The sequence below is a fragment of the Alligator mississippiensis genome, chromosome 15 (genome assembly GCF_030867095.1).
Source record: "Alligator mississippiensis isolate rAllMis1 chromosome 15, rAllMis1, whole genome shotgun sequence".
NCBI lineage: Eukaryota > Metazoa > Chordata > Crocodylia > Alligatoridae > Alligator > Alligator mississippiensis.
The window spans coordinates 26535554-26549686 of record NC_081838.1 but is presented as its reverse complement, the minus strand read 5'-3'; the positions used below and the strand labels follow the sequence as shown (position 1 = coordinate 26549686).

General features: G+C 53.1%; 1 protein-coding gene across 4 annotated transcripts; it reads left to right on the top strand.

The window, feature by feature from the left end:
• The first annotated feature begins 1716 nt into the window (after positions 1-1716).
• Positions 1717-5636, top strand: LOC106740264 (uncharacterized). 4 transcript variants are annotated; one of them, XM_019498372.2, is made up of 7 exons: positions 1717-1838; positions 2127-2453; positions 2958-3053; positions 3447-3576; positions 3760-3806; positions 3904-3980; positions 4151-5636. In XM_019498372.2, the coding sequence occupies exons 1-7, from the start codon at positions 1730-1732 to the stop codon at positions 4283-4285; spliced, it is 921 nt and encodes a 306-aa protein (XP_019353917.1). In that variant the 5' UTR covers positions 1717-1729; the 3' UTR covers positions 4286-5636. The 4 variants fall into 4 exon arrangements, with proteins under 4 accessions (XP_019353917.1, XP_019353915.1, XP_019353914.1 ...); XM_019498370.2 differs by lacking the exon at positions 2958-3053 and adding an exon at positions 2736-2957; XM_019498369.2 differs by having other exon boundaries at positions 2736-3053; positions 3907-3980.
• The last annotated feature ends 8497 nt before the right edge of the window (positions 5637-14133 follow it).

Here is a 14133-nt window from a genome sequence, read left to right as displayed (position 1 = left end):
CTCAGGCTGTCTCAGACTCTTCTCTCTGTTTGCTTTGCATCCCCCCCCAACCTGTCTCCAAGTCCCAAATGCTTCTCATCCCTGCCTGCATGATCCAGCCTCTTCTCAATCCTAATAGGCAGGTCTCTCATTTGGCCCACGTTCTCTTCTGACAGAGCTAAGCCAGACCCTCCACTTTTGTCCTCCCCAAAATGCATGCTGCTCCTTTAGCCCATAGCACACAGAGGAAAGGCCTGTCCCTGGGAGAATGAGGTTTCTTGGGGAGTTACTTGGGAGGCAGAACAAATCTCATGGAGCTTCTGCTCTGAGAAAGAGCCCTAAAGAGCTGCTGGAATATCAGCTGCAAAACATGAAACTTTCTGCTTCCCTTCCTGGGGAAATGAATGAAGGATCATTACATTTATCAGCATGGTGCCCCTCTAAAAAAGCAGGAGAGACATGTTACACAGATGGAGAACGTGATGAAGAGTTTCAAGCAATGACTTTTCCAGTCTCTTCCTCTCCGTTCCCCTTGTGCACAGGAGACCTGGGTCCCTAAACCCTTTGCCCTTCCAGATGGATGAGGTTGAGAGGAGCCATCAGTAACTTGTGGCAAAGAAGGTGTAATCAGACCCTGTCCCAGAGTGACATACCCAGGAAAGCTCAGAGAAACTGAGAAAAAGCTCTACCATGTTACGGGTTGGGAATACACACCTGAATCCTAGAATCATAGACAATGAGGGCCGGAAGGGACCTCAGGAGGTCACATGTAGTCCAACCCCCTGCTCAAGCAGGACCAGCCCCAAATACATCATCCCAGCCAAGGCTTTGTCTAGCCACGTCTTAAAAATCTCCAGGGATGGAGACTGCACCACCTCTCTAGGTAACCTGTTCCAGTGCTTCACCACCCTCCTAGTGAGAACATTTTTTTCTAATATCCAGCCTCAATTTCCCTTGCTGCAACTTGAAGCCATTGCCCCTTGTCCTGTCATCTGCCATCACTGAGAACAGCCCAGCTCCATCCTCTTTGCAACCCCCTGCAGGGAGTTGAAGTCTGCTATTAAATCCCCCTTCAGTCTTCACTTCTGCAGACTAAATAAGCCCGGTTTCCTCAGCCTCTCCTCACAAAGCATGTGCCCCAGCCCCAGAACCATGTTCATTGTCCTTCACCCCTAACCATTTTCATTGCCAGTTCTCCAACATGTCCACTTTCTGTAGTGGGGGGCCCAAAACTGGACACAGGACTCCAGATGTGGCCTCACCAGTGCTGAACGGAGGGGAAGAATCACTTCCCAGGACCTTCTGGCAACACACCTGCCAATGCAGTCCTGGATGCCGTTAGCCTTCTTGGTGACAAGGTCACAGTATTGGCTCCTATTCAGCTTCTTGTCCACTGTCACCCCCAGGTCCTTTTTGCAGAGCTGCTGCTTAGCCAGTCACCCCCCAGCCTGCACCGGTGGATAGGTTTGTTCCATCCTAACTTCAGGACTTTGCATCCCATGGTCCCTTGTGTCACACAAGATGGTGCCTTTTTAGAAATCAGCTCATGAAGCCCTTGTCAGCCATCCCTGTGGCATTGTGGGCTGGATCTCTCTCCTGCTGTCAAGTGTGTCATTCAGGCTCATGATCACGCTGTTCTGCCATGGACTTGGGGCCTTTGTGGTTTTCCTTTTCCTCTGCTTCTGCTCTTTATTTCTTCTTTTGCTCTTGGGCCCTTGGCTCCTCCCTAGAGGCAGACACACCCGGAAGTATGGGCCTCTATCCTGGCTCCTCATGGATTAATCCTTTTAATGCTCCCATGACCCTCGCATTCCTGTCCATCATGCTCTGTGCCCCACAGAGGGGCATGGCCAAGAGAGGTAAGGAGCCAGCCCAGCCTCAGGAGGGGGGACTGCACTGAATAAGGTAGGACCTGGTCTGGGGGACCAAGGGAAACCTTCAGGAAGGGGTTAGTTAGGTCTGCAGGGAGAGGCCTACCCATGCAGGCAGGGCTGAGCATAGCCCCCCTGCACAGCCAGAGTTGCCCTTTGCTTCCTGCCCTAAACATCCCATCCTGCACCTCAGCACCAGTGTATAACCAGCCCCCTGACACATCCCACCACAGAGCCAGCTGCACCTCAGCACTTACCTTGGCTTGGTGTTTGCAGGCTCTGAGCAGACAGTGGTGGAGGCTGGGTCAGAGCTGGCCTTGCCCTGCAGCCTCCGGGGGCCAAGTCTGATGTGGATCTGGGTCCCCCAATATCCGCTCTGTGCAAGGCAGCTCCAGCAGAACACCCACATATTCACCTGGACATCAGCAAAGACTCAGACGGTGAAACTGGCTCATTTCCAGTATCGCCTACATCTCAGGGGGGACCCGTGGAATGGGGACAGCTACCTTGTGCTGACAAAGCCCAAGGTCAGTGATTCAGGACTCTTTTCCTGCACCAACGGGAACCAGACTGCCTCCACAACACAGGTCACCGTTACCCCAGGTATTGTGCCCAGATCCTACCCTTGCTCTGGAAAGTGGCTGGGGGTTGGGAGGGCTTGGAGCCAGGACACCTGGGTTCTACCCCAGTTCAGGGGGAGTGGGGTCTGGAAGGAGTGCAGGACACTTGGCTTCAGAAGAGGATTAGGGTTTGGAATGAGGTGGGGCTGGTAACCCAGATGCCTGGGTTCTCTCCCAGCTCTGGGATGGTTATGGGGGATGTTTGCAAGGGCCAGAGGAGGGCACTATGTCTCAGACCATCTGGCAGTCAATGTCATGTCCTCAGGTTGCCAGGAAGGGGCATCCATCAGTGTCCCGGCCCAAAGACCACTAATGAAGGGGGTGACAGTGACCCTGCGCTGTGCCCCCTGTGCAGGGGGTGGCACCCCTGCCTCCACATCCCACACTGCCACCTGGAGCTTCAATGGGAAGACAGCAGATATCCTTGAAGGCGTCCGGCAGTTGCGGATGCAGCTCACCATCAAGTTTTTCTCTGCCCGCTATCAAGGTCTGTGGGGCTGTGTCCTGTCTGGAGACCCCCCACTCTCTGGGGAGCTCTGCCTGGAGCTGGAGCCCACCCTTACCCCCACCTCAGCTCCCCCAGGTAGGTAAAAGCCCACTTGCCTGGGGCCACATGCCTTCCAAAGCACCTGCCATCCAGCCCAGCTGGGGGTTGGCAAAATAATGATCCCCCTAGAGAGAAGTTTGATGTGGCTATTAATCCACACCCACCCCAGAAGCAGGCGTATCTTCATGCCAGGGGAGGTGTTTCTGCATAACCAACCTGTGATATGACCGCAGAAGCAGCTGAATTTCAGCATTGGGCAACGGGTCCCTGTGTAGCCAGCCCCCAAAGAGGAAGCCACATCTATGCCTCAGGCTCTGTATAACCAACCCCAACATGCCCCCCCTCCTCCCCCCGCCCAGTAGTAATATCCCAGTGCTGGGTGAGGGGTCCAAGTGCAGCATTTGATGCTCCTGCCCTGTCTCTCCCCAGCCTTGGGATCCCTATGGACTCACCAGCATTTTCCCATAGTCGCTGGCAGCCTGGCTGGTGCCCTGGGCCTGATCCTGATTGGAGCCCTCACCTTTGTCTGCTTCAAAAGGCACCAGACCAGGAGAGCCAGGTACACAGGTGTCTCTCTTCAGTCTGGGAGGGGATGAAGTCAGGGGGGTAAAGGCAACAAAGCTGGGATGCCTCGGTTATCTCCCAGCACCAGGAAGGGGGTCAGGGCTGGTGGGCTGGTGCAGCAGTGGCACTCTCTAGGCTGCTTGGTGCCACATGGAAATAATCACCCTCCCCTCCACAGCCAGACCCCAATAGTGCTGAAAGCAGAAGGACACGGGGACCAGGCTGGTGAGTGAGGCAGGGGCTCTGGCCCTGATCTGGGGGCACCGGCTGGCTTCCCCCCTCTTTCTGTCACCTCTGTGTCTCCTTTTCGCCTCTTTCCCAGCAGAGTATCCAACACGAACTGAGACCAAGGCTACCAGGGAAATGAAATCCTCCCCTAACAGCGACCCCAGCCCAGAGGTAATGCCAAGGGGCACTGTGCTACAAGGAGGGAGGCCAAAGGGTGCAGCAGAGGGTGCTAGCCCCAGGCAGGCAGGGCTGGCTGCAGGGCCTAGAGGCTGCTGTGATGAAGGGAGTGGGAGACCCCTGCTATATAATGGTTCATCTAATGACAAGTCTGGCCACTGCAGGGCTCAGCTGATGTCCAGTACACCACACTGCAGTTCAAGGAGCCTTCTGTGCCCACTGCCCTTCAAGGAGCTCTTGTGACCTCCAGGGATGGGCCCTCCACCATCTACTCTGAAGTGCTCACACCCTGCTCCTGAAACCCACTCCGCAGGGACTGGAATATCCCTGCCTCCAGCTGTAATATCCCTGCTGGGGCCAGGAGACAGCTGGTACTGGAGTGAAGCATACTAACCACCAGCTGGACATCACTGGGAGGGTATTTTTTAGCATCTGCGGTGCCTAAAAAAGCCCTCCCACACACACACGCACCTTGCCACTGCTGCTGCTACAATGGTAAGAGCAGCTAGACTGAACAACCCATAACATTGTGGCTCCTACCTGTTTCATAGGAAGGCCTGTGCTAGTAAAAGCCCTGCAGAAAACTACAAATAGACCTCAGGAAAAGCCTGTACTGGGAGAGACTTGGTGGGCCTAGGGGAAAGCCACTGCCCAAGAGCCCTGATGACAGACAAAGGGCAGCGCAAGGTGTGGGACAGTTTGGAAGAGCAGTAAGAGGCCACACTTTGCAGGAGACCAACCACACTGTTCAAAGCAGGATCAGCCATGGGTGTCTGGTACCTCTTGAATCAGGGGGGGCATGTGCCCCTCCTGACACCAGTCAGTGACTGGGGGGGGGAGTCCCCCGGCAGCTAATCCTGCTGATGGCGGGGGAGGGGGGTATTCCCCAGCGGCCGATCTCAGTCACCATGAAAGCAGCCACACCACTTCCAGAAGTCCCAGGGCCGCTTCTGGAAGTGGTGCAGCACAGCTGCTTTTGCTGGCGGTCCCACTCCCTGGCTGGTGCTTGCAGGGGGGGCAGTGGTGCTCCTACCTGCCCCCCTGTTCACTGGCTAAACAGGGAGCATGGCCTGGCAGGGGCTGCACTGGCACTCTCAGGGGGTGCAATTGCATCCCCGTGCACCCACTACGCATCGCCCCTGGGATCAGCCCTATTCAAATCAACCCATACAAATCCTTGTCTAACTTATTATGAAATAGGAACCATGGCTGTTGGATGTGCATCACCCCTTGGGGCCAGGCCCTGTCCCAGAAACCCTGAGACAACATTGCAGAGCAGCGGGCATGTCAGGCTGGGAAGCAGAGAGAGGACCCTGGGGCTAAGGTGCAAGACTGCACAGACTGAATCAGCACAAGGAGGTGGCCGCACCATTCACACTTCCTCAGAGGGGAGACAGGAGGGATTATCATGGAAGAACACGGATTTTGGGTACTTTAATGAGAGAATTATCTGATAAAACCCCCAAATTATTTCATTAGAGTACGCAAAATCCGTGTTCTTCCATGATTAAAATGAAACATCACTATATAGGTGAGAGATATAAAGAGAGATCAGTTGGGCAATGTTTTATTGATATATTTACAATTTTAGAGCAACTTGGAAGCCTACCAGTGCCTCTATCATCATCATAAAAATTCTAAATATCTATACACTTTGGTGTTTTCTTTGGTTTTTTTAACATAGAAAAATAAGGCTTCTCTTGCCGCCCTTCATTCACCAGGATGTGGAGCACTGAGCAGCACTGATATGCCAGTGACCTGCCCCTCTCCCTCACTGTCAACCCACAGCTCCCCACTATCCTCCAGTCCTCTCACTCCTGACTTGCACCCATTGCCTGCCCCCACTAGCTCCCTCCTGGCAGCAGCTCCATCCCAGCACCAGAACATGGATCCAGCTGCAGATGTCCCACCCACTGCTTTGTGGCTCTGATCAGTGCCAGCTCTTGCTGTTCTGCTTCCTGCACCTGTGCCCAGGCCCCAGAGATCCCCATGCCCTTCCTGGGAAGCCCTTGACTGGGGCTCAGGGACTGGACTGGGCAAGGCCCTTCCCTTCCCAGCCAGACTCCCCCTGCACAGGCTGCTCTATGGGGGCAGGGAGGCTCTAAGCCTGAATCTCACGGCCTCTCCTACCCAGAGCAGTTCCCCACTCCTGACCCCCATCTCTCTCTCTGTCACACACACCCCTGCTGCCACCTCCCCACCTCCCCCCAGCCCATCACACTCCCCAAGTGGTTCCTTGGACCAAGAGCCCCCACAGGATGGATGGGGCCACATGTTTCAGTACTGGTGTGGGCATGAAACAGGGCTGCAGCAAGGCAGTTGCCCCTAAAACTGCAGCTCCCACCAGCAGGTCCCATCCTATTCCATGTGGCCAGCTGGGCATGCGGGGTGTGAGATTCGAGGAGGGTTATGGGGTTTAGCAGGAAGGGGTGTGGTGGGCTTTGTAGGTGGGTGTAGGGTTTGTGGGGGGTCTGGGGCTTATGTCACAGGCCCGACCTGTCCTGGCCTGGGGGTGTGCACCTTTGGCCAGCACCAGGCCACTCTGGCTGTCACCTGGGGCCCCGGCACCACATGCAGGGGCTGTGCATTGCGCCAGGCCAGGTCCTGCCTCCATGGACGAGGCCCGGCCAATGCCATGCAGGGCACTTAGAGGCATGACCCAACCCGACACAACGTGTGGCCCCTGCATGCAGTGCCAGGACCCAGGCCAGGTGACGGCTACAGTGGCTCAGTGACTTGGTGGGACTCTGCCAGCAGCAGGCCCTGAGTGCCTGATAGCTGCTGCTGCTGCTGCTGTTGCTGGGGGGGCGGGGCTGTGCGCCTTGGGGGGGTGGGCAGGGGACCCACTCTTCCCAAGAAGCTCCCCCCACACCTACACAGCCCCTCCCACCACATTCCCCCTCACACCCACAATCTCCCCACCCCTCCACATCCCTACTTACTTCGGATGGTGCCTGGATCCGGTGCACACTGCAGTCGTACCCCACTCCTATTTGCCCCAGCTTGCAGAGGCAGTGCTGGGGCAGCAGGGGAAGGGGGCAGTCATAAAGACACTTTGGCCAGATGCCAGAGCATCTCTCTGGAGGACCCAGGGGTTCTGGTTGCCTCAGGGCACACTACAGGAGCTTGACACCCCTGTTGTCAATATTTCTCAAAGGCAAGAACCTGCTCTGCACTTGTAAAATCTGTGAAGATGTGTTAAATATTGTTAAGGAGTTCTTATCTGAAATGGAATAGAAACAAACGACCTTCAGTTATCACCACAAAAAAACCCAAGAATTGTGATATGATGGGAAACCTGACTACGACTAAGATGCAGCCTGGGACTTGTGAGTCCAAGCATGTTGAGGAAACAACAAAGGCAATGATGGCCTTGAGTTAAAGATGGCTGGTCTCTGCTATGGAGTTCTTGTGCATTTCTTTCATATGAGGGAATAAAATGTAAAACTGCTTAGTACTTATCCATCATTATACCTAACAATATTTAAAGCTTGTTATCATGATCATTCATTCCTTATCTCTCACTCTCACTGGGAGCACCTACATGTGCAATTAATGCTATTTGGATTTACTGCACAGTAAATTTATTGCACAGTAGATTAATTTACTGTGCAGTCAGCACCTAGACATGTAGATGGTGACAATTTACCGTGCAGTAGATTAGACTACTGCAGAGTAAAGTGTCTCATATAGACATGGCCACTGTGTACCCAAGATGCTTCTAGCAACTATAAACAGGCCACGCCTCTCAGTTTAAACCCCAGAATACAAGGGGTTTTGACTTCCTCTTAAGGAGGAGGGGGCATGGTCAACTTTCTTGGACCTCCCAAATGTATTTTAACAAAAACTTGATTGATAATGCCTTTGTTCCCTTGCTTTACTTGTGGAAGGACAGGGTGTTTTGGGGAGATGTGCCTGGTAGTCATGTGTCAGGGCTGGTCTTGTAGTTTTAAGTCTGGGTTAGACAAACGCTTGTATGGGATGGTTTGGATAGGAATGATCCTGCCTTGACCAGGGATTTGACTAAATGACCATGGGTGGATCTAGGATTTCGAAACGGGTAGTGCAGATGGTGTGGGGCAGCATCATATATAATCTGACACAGTTTTCTCCAGGTAAAAAGAAACTAGAAACGTTATGAATATGCTAGGGGGCTAGGGTTATATTATTCAGCTCAAGATTAAAGCAAAAATAAATAAGATGTATTGGAATGAACATTTATTTTCTGTATCGAACATCATGTATTAAAAAACAACATACTAGACAAAAATTCTCAGAAGACATTGTTTCTTCAGTCATTAGAATGAAATAGAATGACAGAATCATAGAAAATGAGGGCTGGAAGGGACCCCAGGAGGTCACATCTAGTCCAACCCCCTGCTTAAATCAGGACCAGCCCCAACTACATCATCCCAGCCAGGGCTTTGTTGAGCTGGGCCTTAACAACCTTCAAGATGGAGAGTGCACCACCTTTCTAGGTAACCCATTCCAGTACTTCACCACCCTCCTAAGGAGAATTTTTTTCCTAGTATCCAACCTAAGCCTCCCTTGCTGCATCCCTTTGAGATTCATAATGTACATAAATATACATCCCTTTCAGATTCATAAAACAAAATCAAGCCTTCTTGAGCATCTTGGCAGTGCATCCAATACCTCACTGAAGCTTGTTTCCATACCTGAGTGAATGTTTCTTGCTAGAGTGCAAATCAGCCTGGAGGACTGAGTCATAGAAGCTACACTACTAGGAGCAGCTAAAAGACAGAAGAAATGCAGATGAAAGAATAGTTTAATTAGTGAAAGATTAAAGATCATTAAAAAAAGAAAGAAAAAGGCTGTGGGATGAAGAGTTTAGAAGAAATTCAGTAGATTATAATGAATCATGAAATCAGTGGACTCCCTCACTGCTGCCTGAACTTTGGGTAGACCAGGAATCAAAGATGGGGTTGAAGTGCACCCAGGTGAGCCCCTAAAAACGACTTCCTGAGGTCCCTTCTAGCCCTGCTTGTCTATAGTTCTATGATCTCCTATTTCCAAGCCCAATGTAAGGGGCAGAAAGTGGCTCGGATAAACTGCCTACAGGTTGCAGGAGGGAACACGAAGAACAATGAGTAGGCAGAGAAGGGGCATGAATGTACACATGGTTATAGCAAGGTGGGCACATACTAGTGTTAGTCTGCTGGGTCATCTTCAGTGGGTGCGTCTACACGAGACGCTAACTGCACAGTAGCTTAATAATACAGAACAGTAGCATGCCAGGGAAAACCTGCGCTAATATGCTACTGAACAGTAGTATTAGGCTATTGCACAATTAATGCCCAAATAAACCCATACACCAAAGCTACTGTGCAATAGCGTAAATTATTGTGCATTGATTTAGTATTTGGTTATCCAAGTACTAAACTTAATGCGTAGTAACTATGGCACCTTCATGAACGTGTAGAAACACCTAGTCTATACCTGATGTTTTCTGGGATGAGGGTTAGGGTTAGGATTAAGGTTAGGGTTAGGGTTAGACTTCCTCCCCTTACGAAGACAAAAAAGGAGGGGAATGCAGGCCTTGCTGGAATATGGGCATTGAGCTGTGTGTGCCAAACCCTCTCCCAACCCACAGGGAAGAATCTGCTCTAATTCCCCTCCCCTTCCCCCCAGAGGCTTGGTCTCGGCACAGTGACAGGGACACAGAACTACAAGCCACAGCCACAGAACTACACAACACATTACAATACAGCTACACAACCCTGCCCGTGCCAGGACCTGTTGCCTACAGCTGGGCAGAGAAGTGGGCTACATCTCAACTACACAACCACACAGTGCTGCTATATACCTTAGCTGTGACACAAGCCATCTACACAATGCAGCCCAGAGACTCAGCACAGTACAGCACAGCTACACAACTGGGTTACAAATCCCACCCATGAGACAGATACAGGCCACAGCTGCATGCATTGGCACTGCCACCGCACACTGGGGCACTGCAATACTGACCATGTCTACACGAGACACTTTACTGTGCAGTAGACTAATCTACCGTGCAGTAAACTGTCACTGTCTACATGTGCAGGTGATTACTGCCCAGTAAATTAGTCTACTGCACAGTAAATCCAAATAGCATTAATTGCACCTGTAGACATGCCCACTAATGCAGATGCAGCCCTGCACAGCTGCAACTCACAGGCACAGCACACTGTTACATGACTTCAGTGTTACACGACTGCACACCAGACCCTAGCTACACAACAGTCCAACACGTTGTCCAACTCCCCTGCCACACAACACAAAGCAACACAACAGCTACACCCCACACCAGGGTTATGCAATAACACTACACAATGACATGAGAGCTAAAAAAACCCACACAGCTCAATGCAGCATCAATACACAACCATCCCCCTCATGTCTCAGTGCCTTGGTGTGTAGGTCCATTGTGGAACCCCAAGCTGTGTACCTCTGCTGTGATGAGCATCTGAGCTACACTGTGTAGATGTCTTGCATCACAGGCTGAGGTATGTAGCAGCACTGTAAAGTTGTGTAGCAGTTGTGTAGTTGAGATGTGCCCACTTCTCTAGCCTGTTGCCTACAGCCTGGGTCAGGGGGTGGGTCTGAAGCTGGAGGGGAAAAAAGAGCTCAGTAGGGGGACTCGGTGCAAGGACTTGGCTTATTCTTTCTGTAACAGTATGATCTCCAAGGGTGCACAAGGTGCCTGGAGGAACAGACACAGCACACACAACACACACAGCACCATGGCAGAGTGCTCAGAGACAGAGAAGGACAAGGAGTGAGGGGGTCCAGGACAAGCGGTGGTGATGGGTGGCACGCCCCGTGAAGCAGGAGGGTTTACAGGGCTTGGTGGCAGGGATGGGGTTGGCAGAGGGCACCATGGGGCTGGGACTGAGAGTGGGGGAATTTGGGTGATACTGTGATGTACATGTGAGGCCCAGCAGTGGTACCAGTTCAGCACTCTCCTGTCCCATGCAGAATATGATCCTACCTCCTTCTGTTCCTTGCCTCCCCACCCCACCCTCCAAAAACCCCAAAAACCTGTGTGGACCCAGGTTTCAGAGCCTGAGCTGAGTCTCTAGCCCTCCTTATCCTGTTTTTGGGGTATCTGGGGAGGGTACACCCCCCAGATAAGGGCCCTTCAAGGCACAGTGCAGGGGGTACTGGTAGGCTATGAGGTGGGGGATGTGGGCTCTCACCCCCTTGCTGCCAGGCTGAGTCCTCCCAGCCTCTATCACCCCCCTGGGTCTGAGACCTCCCACTTCATAACTTCCTAGGCGAGGGTCTGGTGTCATCCCTGCTGGGACTTCATAACGCCCCCCCCCCGCACAGGCAGGAGGCGCAGAGCAGCACCATGGGGCCTCTGGGACTCAGGACCTGTGTCCTGCTGCTACTGGTCTGGGGAGCCGGGGCCAGGCCTCCCCTAGAGGCCTCTAACCCAGCCCCACAGCCCAGCATAGTAAGGCTCAGGTGGGCTGGGGGTGGGGCGGGGGGAATGGCAGGAGAAAAGGCCCATAGAGGGGGAACCCCCCTCCCCGCCACTTCCCTGTCCTTGCACAAATATGCCAGGCTGTGATGTCTTGTGCCCAGGACATGCTAGGTCCAGTGCAACAAGGCTGAAGAGGGGGATCTGCAGGTTAGGAATGGTGGGGGGGGGGGGGGGTCACAGGGGTCCTGTCCCCTCTGGCTCTGCAGCTGCCTCAGCTTCTTTCCCCTTCTGTGGCAGTGGAGGATGTGGGAGCGATTTTCACCAGGGGGATGTGTGGAAGGAGGGGACTCTAGAACCAGGGAGGTGGGGGGGAGCGGGGTCCTCAGGGTTTGGAGCATGGAGGCCTTGTGGGGGCTCCTTGGTGGGGGTGAAGTGCCCCTTCTTCCCCCACACTAGTCCTGAAACCCTGCCTGCCCCTGCAGAGCAACACCAACGGTTTAGGATCTTCCAGCAGAACCTGCCAACGGCGCGAGCCCCGGAGCAGGCAGAGCCAGGCCAGGCCCGGTTCAGCATGACCTGCTTCAGTGACCTTACTGGTGAGCCCCCAAAAATCCTGCCAGGGGGCATCACCCTCTCCCCCCAGGCTTGACCCCAAAATGGCTCCCCAACCCTCTTACATCCCGTTGTGGAAGAAGAGAAAAATAGAGTTGAATCTCCTTATGTATAAGGTGCAAAATATGTAAGCTATGGAGAAGTCAAAAGAACATGACCCGAAACTGCCAAACTAACACAGACTAAGACCATCCTGCCCTAGTCTAGTAAAAAACAAAAGCTTAGCACAAAAGTAACCACAAACCAGCCTGCTGAGTCAGCCCAAAAAGGGAAGTAACCCCTGAAGTTTCAAGTCAAAAGACCCTTAAATTCTGCTAACAGAGATAAATTGAAGACATGCACATTACTAACAAAGTCATGGCAAATGCTGATTGGTATATGTCGTTGCTATGCTTAGGACGTCATATTTTCTATATGAACTCTCCTCACCTGTTGTATGAGGTCAGACCTGTTCACAATTCTCCAATTGTGTATGAGTCTGTCCAGAATACATTCTCTAATAAACCAAGCTTCTGCTGACCTGACCTAAAGTTTGCTGCATGTGTTTACCACGACACCGTCTACCTGCCCTCCCCTTGATCCCCCTCAAGCCACTCCCCAAGCTCCTCTGCAATCCCCCACCCTGCAACCCTTTCCCCCCCAAACTAAGTCCCCTTAGCCCACATCCCAGCACCCCCAACCTCAGCTCTGCCTCCCTCTTTTCCGCAAAGAGGAAGAGTTCAGGGGATGGTTAGTGCACCCCATGCTGGGCCAGGTCCCACACCCCATTGTACAGGACCCTGGAAAGCCGGCCCCCCATGGCTGTGACTGGAGGAAGGCTGGGGCTGCCACCCTGCCAAGAATCAGGTGGGGGGGGGGGGGGCTGGGATGGGGAAACCATGGACTTCCCTAAGGGTAGCTTTGATGCCCAGGGCAGCCCTTGGTGGCCCCCAATTCTCCCCCTGCTCCCCCCTAAGCAGTTCCCCCAGCTTGTCTCTCCTGACTGAGCAGCTTCAACCCAGCGTTGACTCTTGATGTTTCCTTGTGGTTTCCTGTGCCCCTTCACTCCCCACAGAGACCTCAGCCCTGCTCCCCTTTCTCACTAGGAGGGTGGTAAAGCACTTGGAATAGACTCCCTGTGTTGGCTACAAATGTCCAACTCGGGATCCTTAAAAATTCTGGTTTATTAGGTGGATTGAAGCACTGTAATAAAGTAAAATCATAAACCTTGGGGCTGGTGGATGGGGAAGGTGATGGAGAGGAGCCCTGGGATGAAGAGGTGCAGGACAAGCAGGTTGGAGGGTGCCAAGAGCTCTGGTGCTAGGATGGCTCTGACCAACCCTGCCTTGCTGCCCTCCCTCTTCACTCCAGAGAAGAAGACACTGTTCTGGATCGTCGAGAACTCATGGGGGCCAGAGTGGAGAGAGCAGGTGAGAGGGGGGCAGTGGCTGGCAGGATTGTGCGCTAGGATGCAGCTAGCTCTGGGGTGGGGTGCACTGGGGGCTCATCATAAAGGCCCCCCTTTGCTCTGTGCAGATTGGGAGTGGGTCTGGGATGGGAGTGTAGGGAACTGGTTATACAGGGCCTGTAGCTCACTGCAGGTTGCAGCTAGGTGGAACGGCGTGTACTGGGGGCTGATTATAAAGGTCCCCCTTGCTCGGTGCAGATTATGGCTGGGATGCGTTGTAGGCTGGTTGTACCTCTGCTCAGTGCAGACTGGGATAGAGCACATCAGAAGGCTCATCCTCCCAACATATGTGCGCACAGTGGGGAGTGGGAGAGGTGAGGGTTATCTGCCTAGCCCCTGACTGCATCTCTCCATTAAACCCCCAGGGCTATTTCCACATCTACTGTGGAGTGAATGCCTGTGGCATTGCCACTATCCCATCCACAGCCACCATGAAGTATGGCAAGGCTGCAGAAGCCTGGGGTCCTGCCCACAGTGATGGGTGGATGGAGTGGGCTAGCGCAGTCAAGCAGCATGGACAGCTGGCTGTGCGTGCGATGGGGCAGTGGAGCCGGGGAGGCCCCAGGGCTGGCTGTAGATCACAGTAGGCTTAGGCTGCTTAATAGTGGAATGTTAGACCCATGTCCTATCTACTTTGAGTTGAGGAAGGAAAAGAGGAAGGA